The sequence below is a fragment of the Podarcis raffonei genome, chromosome 3 (assembly GCF_027172205.1).
Source record: "Podarcis raffonei isolate rPodRaf1 chromosome 3, rPodRaf1.pri, whole genome shotgun sequence".
NCBI classification, from domain to species: domain Eukaryota; kingdom Metazoa; phylum Chordata; class Lepidosauria; order Squamata; family Lacertidae; genus Podarcis; species Podarcis raffonei.
Window position 1 is genome coordinate 5,910,850 of NC_070604.1, and position 15,185 is coordinate 5,926,034.

General features: G+C 47.4%; 1 protein-coding gene across 1 annotated transcript; it reads left to right on the forward strand.

Moving 5' to 3' along the window:
* Positions 1-929: 929 nt before the first annotated feature.
* CEP68 (centrosomal protein 68) lies at positions 930-13,033 on the forward strand. Its single transcript, XM_053380457.1, has 7 exons — positions 930-1,174; positions 3,756-4,184; positions 5,455-6,885; positions 8,103-8,225; positions 9,852-9,948; positions 10,593-10,755; positions 12,606-13,033. Exons 2-7 carry the CDS (start codon positions 3,807-3,809, stop codon positions 12,607-12,609), a joined length of 2,196 nt encoding a protein of 731 aa, XP_053236432.1. The 5' UTR covers positions 930-1,174; positions 3,756-3,806; the 3' UTR covers positions 12,610-13,033.
* The last annotated feature ends 2,152 nt before the right edge of the window (positions 13,034-15,185 follow it).

The window sequence follows — 15,185 nt, forward strand, 5'->3', positions numbered from 1 at the left end:
ATAAGAATTCATTCATTTCCCCCCCTTCAAAATATAGCCTGGCCCCTCCACAAGTCTGAGGGACAGAGGACCAGCCCCCTGCTGAAAAAGTTTGCTGACCCCTGTCCTAAGAGGATATATTTTGCGCTGACACCCGTGCAGTATAATGAAAAGTGAAAGCAGCAGCGTTTTTGTTAAATAGTGGGTAGACATGGCAGACGACACAGCGATTTCTCCAAAGCAGCTCTTTATTTTGCAAGCTGGAACAGAAAAACTGAACAGCAAACAGCTCAGCCGGCCTGCTTTTATAGGCAGCTAGCTGTCAACATTGTAGCAACAACAACCCAGGGTTTCCCCGCCTAAAATAACTGACGTGGACCTGAGTGAAAACTATCTACAGTATCCCTCTGCTGGCCCAGGGTGAGAACTTCAGTACATAACACCTTTTCTACTCCCCCCCCCTTCTTTGGTTTGTAAAAGCTCAGGGTCTTTAAACCTTGGGTTCCTAGCTGTTCTTGGACTACAACTCCCATCTTTCCTACCCGGCATGGCCAGTGGCGAGAGATTATGGGAGTTGTACTGTATCACAGAATTGTAGAGTTGGAAGGGATCCAGAGGGATCTAGTCCACGCTCTGCAACGCTGGAATCTCAACTGAAAAAGGAAGGAGAGACGCCCCCCTCTCGTGGGGGGGGTCTTATTCTGGGGCCCGCCTCAGGTGCCCCAAAGTCTTGGTCCGGCCCGGGGGTGACAGCTTCTCCTCCCACTTTTGGCGCGTAATGCGCCCCTGGCCAAAGCGGGCAAGTTCCCCCCCCCCGTTTCCATTTCCAGGCCTCCCTTTGTCTCCGTCTCCCTCACCAAAGCGACAAGACCGCGCACTCTCCCCCCCCCCCCCGCGCGCGCCCGTCCGCCTCCTCTCGTCACTTGGGCGCGCACCCCCCCCCATAGGAGGCGCGCCAGGCCTGGACGCCCGCAGGTTCCCTCCAGGAAAGGGCGGAGAAGAAGCGCGTTCCGGGCGCGCGCAGCAGCAGCAGCCTCTCCAAGGCGGCCACGGGCTGCGCTTTGCGCCCCTGCTGCTTCCGAGCGCCTCCATTTCCAGAGGCGGCCCCGGGGGCCGCGCGGGCTCCCGCGTCGTGGCCGGACGAGGGCCGGAGGGCGCGGGGCGGCGCCCGGAGCTCGGCGGGGACCCTCTTCGGGTAAGGGCGCGCCGCTCCTCCGCCTGCGCCTCGGAGGAGGAGGCTGCGCGCGGAGACGCCGCCGCTGTTTTCGGGGGCCGCCGGGGCGGGAGGCGGAGGGCGGCCCCGGCGTTGCTTGGGGCCGAGGCGCTGGCCTTCCCTGCTGCGCTTGTCGGGAGAGGAAGCCGGTCCGGCGCTGACCTTGTCATTTCTATGGCGCAGGGCGGTTTGCAAGACGGAAAGGCAAAAGAGGTTTTTGAGCAGAGGGCTGAGATTCTTGCATTTGAAGACGTTGGGCTCAATGACCCGCCGCCGGGGGGGCTCCCTTCCAACTCTGCCCTTCTATGATCCTGTTGAGGTTTTTGCATTGCAGAGGGTTGGACTAGATTTGCCCTCGGGGGTCTCTTCCAGCTCTATAGTTCAGTGGTTCTGATAACAAACAAGGCTGTCCCCCCTTTCAGAAGGCCTGCCCTTGAGTAAGTTATTTGTTATTAATTAATTAAAATCCTGTACCACCCTTCACCGAAGATCCTAGGGGGGTTCACAACAGAAAAATTGCAAATTTGTTGTTGTTGTTGTTTAGTCGTTTAGTCGTGTCCGACTCTTCGTGACCCCATGGACCAGAGCACGCCAGGCACCTCTGTCCTCCACTGCCTCCCGCAGTTTGGTCAAACTCATGCTGGTAACCTCGAAAACACTATCCAACCATCTCGTCCTCTGTCGCCCCCTTCTCCTTGTGCCCTCCATCTTTCCCAACATCAGGGTCTTTTCCAGGGAGTCTTCTCTTCTCATGAGGTGGCCAAAGTACTGGAGCCTCAGCTTCACGATCTGTCCTTCCAGTGAGCACTCAGGGCTGATTTCCTTCAGAATGGAGAGGTTGGATCTTCTTGCAGTCCATGGGACTCTCAAGAGTCTCCTCCAGCACCATAATTCAAAAGCATCAATTCTTCGGCGATCAGCCTTCTTTATGGTCCAGCTCTCACTTCCATACATCACTACTGGGAAAACCATAGCAAATTAAAATTGCAAATATATATTATAAAACAGAAACACACCAAGAACCCCTCTCCCACAAAAGCATTCTTGATAACGCCTCTAACTTGTTTTTTTCTTTTTTTTACAAAAGCCCTCTGCGGGATTTTATTAAATGCCATGGTTCTTTTTAAATCTTTATTTTCTCCTGCTTTGCATCCTTCTAAATTTGCGATTGATAAGCCACAATAGTTGCATCTGTGTGAATGGTAGTGTACAGGGATCTACTCTCTTGGGTGATTCATTCGTTTAGGTTTTTGTAAGAAACAAACCGAAACTGGTGTTTTCTGGTGGGTTGAAAACAACGTAGTTCACCATCTGTGTAGAGGAGATTTAATTTCTTGGCCAAGGCAGGATCTTTTTAATAGCAATCAAAGCACTCCAGAGACTTCAGAGAACATTGCAAAATACTGTTATTGTCTGGGGACTTGGTTGTTAGTATTTAAAAGTCTGGCAATCGGTGGGTATTAACAAAAGGCAGGGCTGGCATTGTGTTATGAAAACTAGCTGTCTCCTTCTCTACCCACACAGAGTTATGGCAGCCATTCATGTGCTAACATTTCCCCCCCCAATAATGCCAGAACAGTTACAGGCTTTCCTGTTACTATTCAACACTTTTTCCACTTAAAGTTAAGGGCAAAACTTACTGACAGCAGTGTCTGTTAGGATTGTAAAGTTTGGGTCCCGATTTTAGTGCTTGGTGGTTAAATTCTGTACTTTTGACTGCTGAAATAAGCAGCCCTTTGGAAACACAAAATAGGGGATCAAAGCCTCTGAAGTCCAGGAGAATTAACTGGCATTTATTAAGAGTAGTCCTAAATTTCGACTAGGCAGTGTGTTAAATGCATGCCCATAAGAGCAATTGGAACCCAGCCATTGTGTGCAAAGTGTAAGGCAGGCAAGCACAAACCGTTGGCAGGGGAAACGTGACCTGCTTCCTGTTGCCTCCTTCAAGTATGTGTGCATGTGGGTGCTTGCGGCTCTGGATACTCGGAGAGCTGTGTTGTTGACAGACTGTCCTTCATTTTCATGGGTTTGCTTCCCTGTGGCGTTGGGAACCCTAAAACCCCAAATCCACGTTGTTTTTGCTTGTCTCTCTTCTGCTGTATGTCTGCCTGTTGCTGGCCTCAAAGATAGGAAGAGTGAGCGTACCCAATTGAACTGGTCTTATAACCACAAGGAGCTAAAAAATAATAAAAAATCCTAGGAAGACTCTTGAAGGACAAAAAGTAGTAGAAGGAAATGCCAAAGACCTTTGCCATAACCAGAGCGGTAGCTATGGGGGGCTAGTTGGGGTTTTTGCCCTGGGTGAAAGCTCCAGAGGGGGGCCATCAGGGCCGTCTTAAGCATATCCAGTGCCGTGGTGCAAAGCTCCCTCCAGTGGCCCCCCCCCCCGTTTCCCAGAGTTTTTTAGGGAGGATGGTGGGGCTGGAGGAGGCGGGCAGTGGCTGGAGGGTTGCTCCTCTGGTGGGGAAGAGGCAGAGGCACCTCCCGGCTCAGCTGGACGCTTCGTGCCGTGGTGGCCACGGCAGACGGAGGTTCTGGGAGTTCCATCTCTTGTTTATTTCAGGTTAAAAGACTCACGTTTGAGGCACTGAAGGAAAAGAAACCTGCTTTATAGATGGCCTTGGAGGTAGAAAAATCTCCTTTTGAGGCATCGTTGAGTGCGAAGGCCAAATGCTATGGGAGGTGGAACTACCGAGAACTCGAGATGGACCACTCTGAACTAGTTAGCAAGGTTTACCAGCCTTCAGCTGTGGAAGAAGAAGAGCCTTTGCCCAAAGAAACAGCGGTTGGAGAGCTCAAGGCCATAGAGAATGCTGGCCATACATTTCCTGGCATTTTCCGGAGAACTGAAAAATGTGATAAGATGTCTTCAACGGCTTCTAACAAGTTTTGCAAGATGAAAGCAAAAGTAAAGTATGTGGAGAGACGGCCGCTCATCAGTGAAGTAGCTCCCAGTTTTAGCAGAGGTGGTCTGTTTCCAGAAGAACAACAGGTGAGCATGTTTAGGTATTCATACTTGCACAATGCTTCCAAGAAAAATGCTAAGGAGACTGGATTCTCACAGTCGAAGAGTGAATGATCATAGTGCAGAAATCATTTTTTATTTCCTTTTATACATCTCTTTCCATTGGCACATGTGACATGGTGGATAAGCAGTTTGGAAGAAACTTTAGGAGTTACCTGAATTAGAAACCAGAGCAAATACCTTGCAGCCTTTGACTGCCGTTCTGATTTAGTCACGCTTCTGCCTCTTCCTTTAAAATTGTTTTTATTGAACGTTGGTCAGGCTGGGTCAGAATGCAGGTGGGGAGGGATGATCAGTGAGAAGGATAACAGATTGCTACCCAGTGTTAGGCACACTTAATTGGGAGTAAGCCTCATTGAACACCGTGGGGCTTTTGAGAAAATGCACATAGGGTTGTGCTGTGAATTCACGTTTTTTAGAGTTTCAGATTTATGGTATTTGCTACTATGGTAATATTGCAAGTGAATGAATGATGGACCCGCTTCCCTGAATGTATTCTTCAGGGTTGGGCAGCATTGTGGACTTTTCTGGAAACCTATCCAAATGGTGCACAAGATAAATCTAGTTTGTTGGCTTAAATACGGGTGAACACTGCCTGAGCAACAGGAACATAAATAGTCCATGGGAGTGAGTGAATTTGCTTGAATGTAATTGGTCCGGGTCTTTCTATTTGGGTGTGTGTTTTGAGATTCCCAAATACATAAATAATTAGTGTCATTCGTGTGATGACCCTTCCAATTCTGCAGTTCTGTGTCATGGGTAGGCAAACTAAGGCCCGGGGGCCGGATTCGGCCCAGTCGCCTTCTAAATCCGGCCTGCCGACGGTCTGGGAATCAGCGTGTTTTTACATGAGTAGAATGTGTCCTTTTATTTAAAACAAGTCTCTGGGTTATTTGTGGGGCATAGGAATTCGTTCATCCCCTCCCAAAAAATATAGTCCGGCCCCCCACAAGGTCTGAGGGACGGTGGACCGGCCCCCTGCTGAAAAAGTTTGCTGACCCCTGATGTCATTTCCATCAGAATGCTGGTTTTCATTCCTCCATCCTTCAAATTAACCCAGGTTCACTTATTTCTGGGGGGGAAGCCATTGAGCTTAAAAGAAAAGAAAGAAACAAACAATTGTCAACAGCCTCCTTGCTAATTAAACCCCCACCTATATTGGAATATTCTTTCTTTGTAAATAAAAAAAAAGCCTGCCTTTCTTGCCTGACCTCTTTTTTAAAAATGACTTGCACAGGTGACCTCAGCAGAAGACTCCGATTCTGCAGAGCCGCTTCAGGGGTTGCTGGAAATCACAACCAAAGCTATGGACTCAACATTTTACAGCCCTCCCACCAAACCCCTCTACAGCCTCGATGCCGATGAGAGGAGCCAAGTGACAGTTGCGCCTTATTCATCCACTCCCAAACACCCGCCAGGTAAAATAAACCACCGTTTTGATGCTGTGACACCTGCGTTCCCTCGGACTAGCTTCACCTTACAGCCTTCAGAAGACTCCGGTTTTGATCAGCAGGGGATGGCGAGATCAAAGAGCTTTTGGGGGGCCGGGGCTCTTTCGTTGTCCCCTGAAACATCTGCTCCCTGGCAGCTGCCTAGTCTCCCTGACACTTCAGGAAACCACATGCTGGGCGCACCCGGGCACATAGCTTTGGATAGCTCCCCCACAGTGGGTCACATGAGAAAGATGTCCTCCTTCCAGGCGGACTACTGGGCGTGTGCCATACCCGATTGCTTGCCCCCATCGCCAGACCGCCAGTCGCCCCATTGGGACCCTAATAAAGAATATGAGGACTTGCTTGATTACACCTATCCTTTGAGGCCGAAGCACAAGCTTGCAAAGAACCCCAGAGAGTCTTCTGTCCACGATTCTGGGGTTGACCTCAATAGCCTTTCCATTTCTCCTGAAAGTACCTTGAAGTCCATGAACCTGCAAGGACAGGAACCCCTGGGTGCAGAGATCCCACACTCAGAGGGCTTTCCAACCCCTTTATTGGAAAAGTCAGAATGCCCCCTTCCAGTTTCTCACTACAGACTCTCACCTGTTGGGAAAGTGTCCTTTTCTGATGGTGTTCCCTCTCCTGGGAGAACTCGCATCTCTGGAGAGATAGCGCATGGCTTGTCTCCTATGTGCCCACGACCAGTTCCATTTGATTCATGCAGCTTGGATGAAAGACGCTGGGACACAAGGGGATATGGCTGCCTTACAAAGAGAGATGCTGTCAGTAGCAACTTCATACGCTCCACAAGAGTGCTGCCTTTACAAAACGGGAGTTCCAGTGATGAAGAGTATCTCTCCTTACCACCCAGGCTCAAGGAGTTAGAGACGTTGGCTCAGCAGCTGACTGAGCTTTCACTGATCATAAGGAACCCTGAACATTTTGCATATGCCGATGTGAATGGAGAGCAGCTTCCACTGGAGGCTCAGAGAGATGGTGGAGCCAGCAAGAATCAGTGGGAAACAGATGGTGATTCTTGTCATACGTGTAGCTTCCATGAACACATTGAAGAAGACCTTCCGAGCAACCAAAGCTGCCAGGACCAGGAGGGGTTTCCAGGAGAGGCTGCTAGTAGCATTGACTTGCTCAAGACAAGATTCCTCGAGAGCGGAGGTCATCATGTCGAGCAAGAGACAACCCGATGCAGAGACTCCCTTGCACTGCATATGAGGGTAAATAAAATAAATCCAAACCTGAACAGCAAAATGCCAGTTGTGTCATATGATACTTAGATTTGAAAGTGGCCAAAGGGAGTGTGCGACTTTTGAAGGGCTGAAAGACCTGAAGGCCTGGCTGCTTGTCCCTGTGTAGACCTGTATTATCACTTATATAATAATAACAATTTATTATGTACCCCGCCCATCTGGCTGGGTTTCCCCAGCCACTCTGTGTGGCTTCCAACAAAATATTAAAATACAATAGTAAGTCAAACATTAAAAGCTTCCCTAAACAGGGCTGCCTTCAGATGTCTTCTAAAAGTCTGGTAGTTGTTTTTCTCTTTGTCATCTGGTGGGAGGGCGTTCCACAGGGCAGGTGCCACTACCGAGAAGGCCCTCTGCCTGGTTCCCTGTGACTTGGCTTCTCGCAAGGAGGGAACTGCCAGAAGGCCCTCAGCACTGGATCTCAGTGTCCGGGCTGAACGATGGGGGTGGAGACGCTCCTTCAGGTATACTGGACTGAGGCCGTTTAGGGCTTTAAAGGTCAGCACCAACACTTTGAATTCTGTTTGGAAACGTACTGGGAGGCAATGTAGGTATTTCAGGACTGGTGTTATGTGGTCTCGGTGGCCACTCCCAGTCACCAGTCTAGCTGCCACAGTCCGGATTAGTTGTAGTTTCTGGGTCACCTTCAAAGGTAGCCCCACGCAGAGCACATTGCAGTAGGTCATCTGGGGCAAGTTTATGTGTAGCACAACCTACCTAATGTCATAGGGCAGGGACCTGAAAACAGGCATTTTCTGCTCCTGCACCGTGCCTGTCTCTGTACCATTTGTGAAGCAGCAGCCACCAGTATTGTATTTAATGTTAATTCTGGAAGTGTCCCTTCCAACACTACAATTCTGTGGTTCTATGATATTTGAGGCGGGTATCATAATGGTGTATATTTTGCTCTAGGAGGCTAAGTTAGGTCACTATCGAGAATACACTTCCAGAATTAACACTGAATACATTACTTCTGGTAATTGAGCCACTGTAGTCACTTGAGGGTTGTGAAAATTTGTGTCCCAGGCTTTTTGGACTCGTCTAGTTTTCTGCTCTCCCACCCCACTACTGCTTCTAACCTGGGAACTGAAAACCCCCCAAACAGTTTTACAGTTATGCCTATAAAACTGAATTTTACTATGTCTTATGCATATAATGGGTGTCTTTGTCCTGATTCATCCAAGTAGATATTTTGCTGTCAACTAGAAGAGCTCATTTGTTGGCTGCACAAAGTAGCAGAAGTTACAGACAACTGGATTCCTCCCAAGCCAGATGTTGGAAGTGTCAAGGCAGCGTTACAAAGCTACCTGGTAATTCCTTCCCCCCTTTTTCCTCCTTAACTGTGGATTTGAGTAGCTCTGAGGTCACTGGGCTTCATTATGTAGGAGCAACTGACTGCTGAAAAGAGGCCCAATTCAAATCAAATAATCCCTTACGCAGACCCCTGTGAGAAATAAGAAAAGGCTACAGCCCCACTGTGGCCTATCAGTTTGGAAGAATGCCTATTTTAGAAAGCTCTTAGTCCACATCATGAAACACCAGTCTCCCTTGTCCCCCCGCCCCCTCAAATGTATAAATCAGTGGAATACGGTATTGGGAAAATGTATATTCTCGCCATGTGCTCACCCTCCTAGGAGAGTTCTGCTGTTCTTGGTGTACAGTTGGTAGTAACCCGGGGGCAGATAGGCTAAGAGCAACCTTTTTCAGCCGTGGGCCTGTCCACCATCCCTCAGACCATGGGGTGGGCCGGACTATATTTTTGGAAAAAAAATATGAATGAATTCTTATGCCCCACAAATAACCCAGAGATGCATTTTAAATAAAAGCACACATTCTACTCATGTAAAAACATCAGGCAGGCCCCACAAATCACCCAGAGATGCATTTTAAATAAAAGGACACATTCTACTCATGTAAAAACACACTGATTCCTGGACTGTCCATGGGCCGGATTGAGAAGGCAATTGGGCCGCATCCGGCCCCCGGGCCTTAGGTTGCCTACCCCTGGCTGAGAGCATTGTGATCCCTGTTTCATCAGAGCAGCTCACACAACTGATATTCCTGCGCCCTCCTTGCTGCCCACCCCTGACAGCCGTAACCCTGTCCAGAGATTCAGAGGGCCCTCCTGAACAGTCGAGGCTGCATTGCACAGGGCTGCAGTACAAAGGGGGAAATTGCCTAGACTCTGGCAGCGGGATCTTTCAGCAATGGGAGCTTCTGCTGGCAGACGACCCCTCCTCTCAATTTTAGCTGACTTCCCCTCCTATTTTGCACTGCAGAACTGTACACCACAGCCTCTGCTGTTTCGGAGTGCCCCATTGCCTCCATAGATAGGGTTTTTTTAATTTTTGTTAAGTACAGCAGCTGCAGGCAGAGGAGGGAAAGAAAAATGGGATACACAGGCTGTCTTCTCACACCGTTGGATCCAACCTATAACTTTTAAATACATTTTGCAGAACCTATGTGCCCACTTGTGGGTAATGAGTAATTTTTCTTTAGAAAGGTAAATGTAAAGGACCCCTGACAGTTAAGTCCAGTCGTGGATGACTGGGGTTGTGGCAGTCATCTCGCTTTATTGGCCGAGGGAGCTGGCATACAGCTTCTGGGTCATGTGGCCAGCATGACAGCTGCTTCTGGTAAAACCAGAGCAGCACACGGAAACGCCGTTTACCTTCCAGCCAGAGCGGTACCTATTTATCTACTTGCACTTTGATGTGCTTTCGAACTGCTAGGTTGGCAGGAGCAGGGACTGAGCAATAGGAGCTCACCCCATCACAGGGATTCGAACCGCCGACCTTCTGATCGGCAAGCTCAAGGCTCAGTGGTTTACACCACAGCGCCACCCGCGTCCCTAATTTTTCTTTACTCATTAATTGATTTTTAATGCTTTGGCTTTGAATATTGTTGCTCATGACATCCATCACATTTCTATGCAGGAGTTCAAAAAGGATTTAGCTGACCACCAGACACTGACTGAAAATGTCTTGCAAGATGGAGATAAGCTTCTCAAATGCATGGTATCAGATTCACCAGGTGAGGGGAGAGACAACTATAAGGGGGAAACAGAACCAGAATACGGTGGGGGGGAGGACAGGGGGACTGCAGGCCACCAGATCAGACCTTGTAATATTTTTCTGAAACTCCTCCACCTTCTCCCACTGGGTTTTCAACTTTCTAAGCTTTCAAGATATTTGGCATGAATCCTGCCAAATATAGTTTTCAAGTCTCATCTGTTTAAACAGAGCAAACTTAAGCACATATTTGATGTTCTCATAGAAAGCTGTAGGATTTCAGAATGCTTTATTTTTGCTGAAATATGCCCAGTGTTACCTTCTTTTTACTATATAAAGGCTGAAAAACTAGGAAGCACTGTGACTGAGCTGTGACCTGAGCACGTGTGTGTTCGCTAATAGAAAATGGAGCTTTGGGGTAGTGCTTTTTGGTGAATCCTTGTTAGTTTCATCCACTTGAGAAAGCTGCTATAACTTGTACAGCACCATCTCTCTATTCAAAGCATGCACCATAATCTACTCTTCTTTCTCTTATCCTCTAGTTATTTATTGCAAGCGAATCAGAACGCTTAATGCCTCTTCTTGTGGTCATTTCTAACAGTGTTATTGTTAAGGAGAAACATCACATAATCCGGATCTTAAATTTGTATTAACCCTTGCTTCTAGTTTTACAGAACACTCTCGGCTTGATCGCCAAACAATCTGACAGGCTTGAAAGCCATGCTGAACGCCTGTATGAGACTCTCCTAGCAGCTATGGACACTCTTGGCGATGGCTTGATAAAGAATTGTGATGCTCAGCAAACGGCTGCCCAGGCAGAGTCGTCAAGGTGGGTAAGCGGAAGAGAAGATGTGAGGGTGGACGTTAATGAATGTCTTCTTGTGTGCTGGCAAGTAAGGAAGCAGACAGAGCTTTCACCAAGCTTGCCTGGCTCCAAGGGCGTTTGAAGTTCCTTAAATAGTAAACCTGCACCCTCTCATGAATTGACGCTCATCTTGAGCTTTTCGTAGGGACGCAGGTGGCGCTGTGGGTTTAACCATAGAGCCTAGGACTTGCCGATCAGAAGGTCAGTGCAAGTAGATAAATAGGTACCGCTCCGGCGGGAAGGTAAACGGCGTTTCCGTGCGCTGCTCTGGTTTGCCAGAAGCGGCTTAGTCCTGCTGGCCAAATGACCCGGAAGTTGTACGCCGGCTCCCTTGGCCAGTAAAGCGAGATGAGCGCCGCAACTCCAGAGTCGGTCACAACTGGACCTAATGGTCAGGGGTCCCTTTACCTTTACTTAGGCAGATGCACCCAGTTTTCCTGGGGTGGATATAAGGGTATAAACGTTTTAAGAAATGTCCTCAAGGTTATAATGAATTAAGGTGGAAAGGGTGGTCTGCAGGGGCAGCCCGGGATATTTTGCCACTGTAGGCAAAAGTCCCCCCCCCCCCAGAACCAGGCCCCCTCCCTGCCCCCACTGTCACACCCCTGCAGGTTGTCCTTCGGTTCTTATGACTGCGAAAGACTCCTTCCTGCCGGCTGGTCTCAACTGGGCTGGGTGAGCCAATGATCTGATTCTGTGCAAAGCAGTTTCCTCTGCTCCTAATGGGAAATTTGGATCCAAGGTCTAGCACTTTGCACCTGAAGGGACCTCCATTGGCCCTTTTATTCCTCTTTTTGTCCCTGCTCTTTGTGGATAGAGTGACTTCATTAAATAAGGGACAGGGCTTCTGCACTGTTAATAGCTGCCAAGAAGAGTGAATTTACATGACTATCTGCATCTCTTGAAACTACCTCTTCTACACAACAATTAAAGGTTCAGGAGCCTTTGTTCTTTTTTAACCTGCCATCTTTAGGTGAATCATTAAGGCTGCAATCCTGTACCCAGTTTCCGCAGAGTAAGCCCCACTGAATTTAGCGGGACTTACATTGATCAGAGGGACGTGGGTGGCGCTGTGGGTTAAACCAGAGAGCCTAGCATTTGCCCATCAGAAGGTCAGTGGTTCGAATCCCCACAACGGGGTGAGCTCCCATGTAGAAATGTAGAGCTTAGGTTGAAGTTTATCTGTACCTGTAAGGTAAAGGTCCAGTTGTGACCGACTCTGGGGTTGTGGCGCTCATCTCGCTTTATTGGCCCCCTTTATTGGCCAGTGTACAGTTTTTGGGTCATGTGGCCAGCATGACTAAGCCGCTTCTGGCAAACCAGAGCAGCGCACGGAAACGCCGTTTACCTTCCCACCGGAGCGGTACCTATTTATCTACTTGCACTTTGACGTGCTTTCGAACTGCTAGGTTGGCAGGAGCTGGGACCGAGCAACGGGAGCCATGTAACTTAAGAGGGCTACTTTGCAATGTAACTGAGGCATCATCATCATCATCATCATTTATTCCCCACCCATCTGCCCGAGTTTCCCAGCCGCTCTGGGTTTCTCCAGCCACTTTATGTCCTGAGGAACTTTTGGTTGTAAATAAAAGCATACTAACCCCCCCCCCCAATTATTTAAAGTTATTTAAATCCCATAGAGCAAATGAATGCTTGGTACCATGGGCAATTTTCAGTGTGTAGTCTAAAGGCATTTGACGCAGCAGCCTTGCTGAAGTGAAGCACGTCTGCTCATCCTAAGTCTATTTAGTTTGAAGTCCACAATGGAAAAAAGACAGGACACATTTGTTAACTTGCAGATTACTTTATTTCAGATAATGCCTCTGTGTGGAATTTCACAGGCCTTCTTTCCCTGAATGAAAGAGCTGCTTCAGTAAGGAGTTCGAGGAAATATTAAAGTGCTCTCGACAGTGTGTTGAAGCCTGGAAGCTATATGTGACCTCTCGCAGCGTCACCAAGATTTGTTTCCAAGTTCAGGTGTTACAGCAACTGGCTCCATCTCTGGCGCCATTTGGGAGTATGCTGGATGTCCACAGATGTTGGTGTGGTCATTGACTTAATGATGAACTGCCTCTAAAGTTGGGTGCCCTTTTTTATGTTACCGTTGTTCAAGTGAACAATTAGAAGTCTCCAGTGCCTGGTCCTTTAATGTACTTGGGTTTTCCTTTGAAATATGGTTCGTTTGTTTACATGTAATTTCTATGGAAGACTACATTTCAAATAAAAGAATTTTATCACCATATATATTAAAGAAAGCACTGGCAATGAGTGATTTCAGTACACCTGCCATCTCCCTGTCACACAGTGACCTCTAAGAAGACATGGATAACTTCACCTGATGCTTTTTAAAGGAATAGTGCCATGGCTGGTTTGTTCTTTGGTTAATCATTCGTAGAGGTTCTCTAGCAAACTGCTGTTTAAGAGCTGCTGATTTTCTGTGGAGTACAGAGAACTTATCCTTATAGCTCTTTTGAAGAATTGCTATGTGGTTTGCTAATGCCTCGTTTCATAAGAGGAATGAGACTGCAGGCCTACGCTGCCTCCTTGTATTTGCTTCCATTTTCAGCTACAGTATACCGTATTTTTCGCTCTATAACATGCACCCGACCATAACACGCACGTAGTTTTTAGAGGAGGAAAATCCGTAGGCATGCCACCCGTAGGCATTCCCTCCATAACACGCACAGACATTTCCCCTTACTTTCTAGGAGGAAAAAAGTGAGTGTTATGGTGCAAAAAATAGGGTAGTTAAGTCTAAGCAGGGAAGTGCAGTTTTGCCAAACTCTGGATTATGCTTTGAAGTTGCCTTGTTAAAACTAAACCTGGTTTGTCTCAGTCTGGAAACTAATTGCAGTTTAAAACAGTAGCTGTGCCAGTAGATGCGTGCCCAAATCCAAGACTTGTTCCCATAGTTTAGTACTGTGTATGATCTTATTCGATGAGATAAACAGTTTTGCTAGTGAAGTTGAGTTTAAGAATCCTTACTGCCAAACATCAAAATAAGAATTTTGAATATTTAAAAGACATCCCCCAAAATTGGATAACTGGCTGCTCATGCACATTTGGCTAAAGCAAGGCTGCATATTTTTCCCCCCATCGTAGCAAGACTCACTGCATAAGCTATCCATGCAAAATTAAACGACCTGTTTTTCAGTAGCTAGTTTGCGCAACACATGTGCCTAAAAATAAGATTCCAAGCCAGTTTATTTCTGGTTTGCAGGAAAACATTGGGTTGAGTAAACCAGTTTGCATCTTAACTGTGCCTTTCCTCGTATTTGCTTCTCTCCTCAATCATGGGGAATAAAATGAACACAAGATGAGACCAAGGACCTAAATAGGCTGTATGAATTGAACCTTTTCCTGCTGTTTTCAACTATGCCACTTCAGTTACCACTACGGTGATAGCTGTTGCGAGTAGTTTAATCTTTGCCTATTTTCTAACCTAGATCTTAGCTGCATCATTGCAGCTTTAAAATAATGTGCTTTTTACAGGCTTCCCATTCAACTCCTGCTATAATGCTCTTCAACAAGACAGGTAGTTTTAGTTGTCTGATACCACTGGTCTGAAGGTGACATGATAGAAGGCACCCACATTTAGCAATTGGAACCTTTAAACTGAATGATCCCAAGTATGTTGAACTGTGGCTGTTGTGAGCTCAACTTTACTAGAGCCCAGTGTAAGAGAGATTTGCTTACAAAGAACCGAGGGTTTTTGTTATTGCTGTTCTTCAATTGAGAGACAAAACAGGAAACAGCAGTGACGTGTGGGTATGTACACTCAAGCTAACCTGCTATGGTTGCTGTATGAACATGCTTCAGGAATAACAAGACATCCCAGTTACTCAGTTCTATGTCTTGCAACCCAAACTGTCCTGTACATTTGAACTCCCTGAAGCTGTAGTCATAGCACTTTTTGAAACTTCCAAGTTCCTGCTGGGGGCAAGAACATAAAATATAAACAAGTAACAGAAATGAGAACCTATCATCTCGTTACATTTCCGCTGCTTCTGAGAAAAATACTCTCATGACTGACACATGGGAGTTTCATAGTGCAAGTTAACTCTTGGTATTTTGTCACATGTTTGAGTGCCCAAACCACAGTGCTGTTTTGCCTTCATCCTAGTAATGCGGATAAATTACTGCTTCACGGAGAGCAGTGAGGCGATGGAACGTGCATCAGAGGAGACAGTGATGGCCAACAGCTTGGATGGCTTTTAAAGATTAGCCTTTTCCTCTTCTCACAGTGACTGTTCTACCCCCCCAGTCGGAGGTGGGCACCTCAAGTGTGGCACTCACTTCCTGCTTACAGGGTTTCCACAGGCTTGGTTGGCCACTATGAGGAGGCTGCAGTAGATGGGCCATTGGTGTGATCCAGCAGACTCTTCACTACTGAA

What these genes read in the sequence shown, in the direction of transcription:
- CEP68 (XM_053380457.1), top strand. Translation starts at nt 3,807, where the DNA reads ATGGCCTTGGAGGTAGAAAAATCTCCTTTTGAGGCATCGTTGAGTGCG. An exon ending in CCCTTGCACTGCATATGAGG is followed by an intron (nt 6,886 to 8,102) that starts GTAAATAAAATA and finishes TCATCCAAGTAG; the next exon opens with ATATTTTGCTGTCAACTAGA. An exon ending in CAGCGTTACAAAGCTACCTG is followed by an intron (nt 8,226 to 9,851) that starts GTAATTCCTTCC and finishes ATTTCTATGCAG; the next exon opens with GAGTTCAAAAAGGATTTAGC.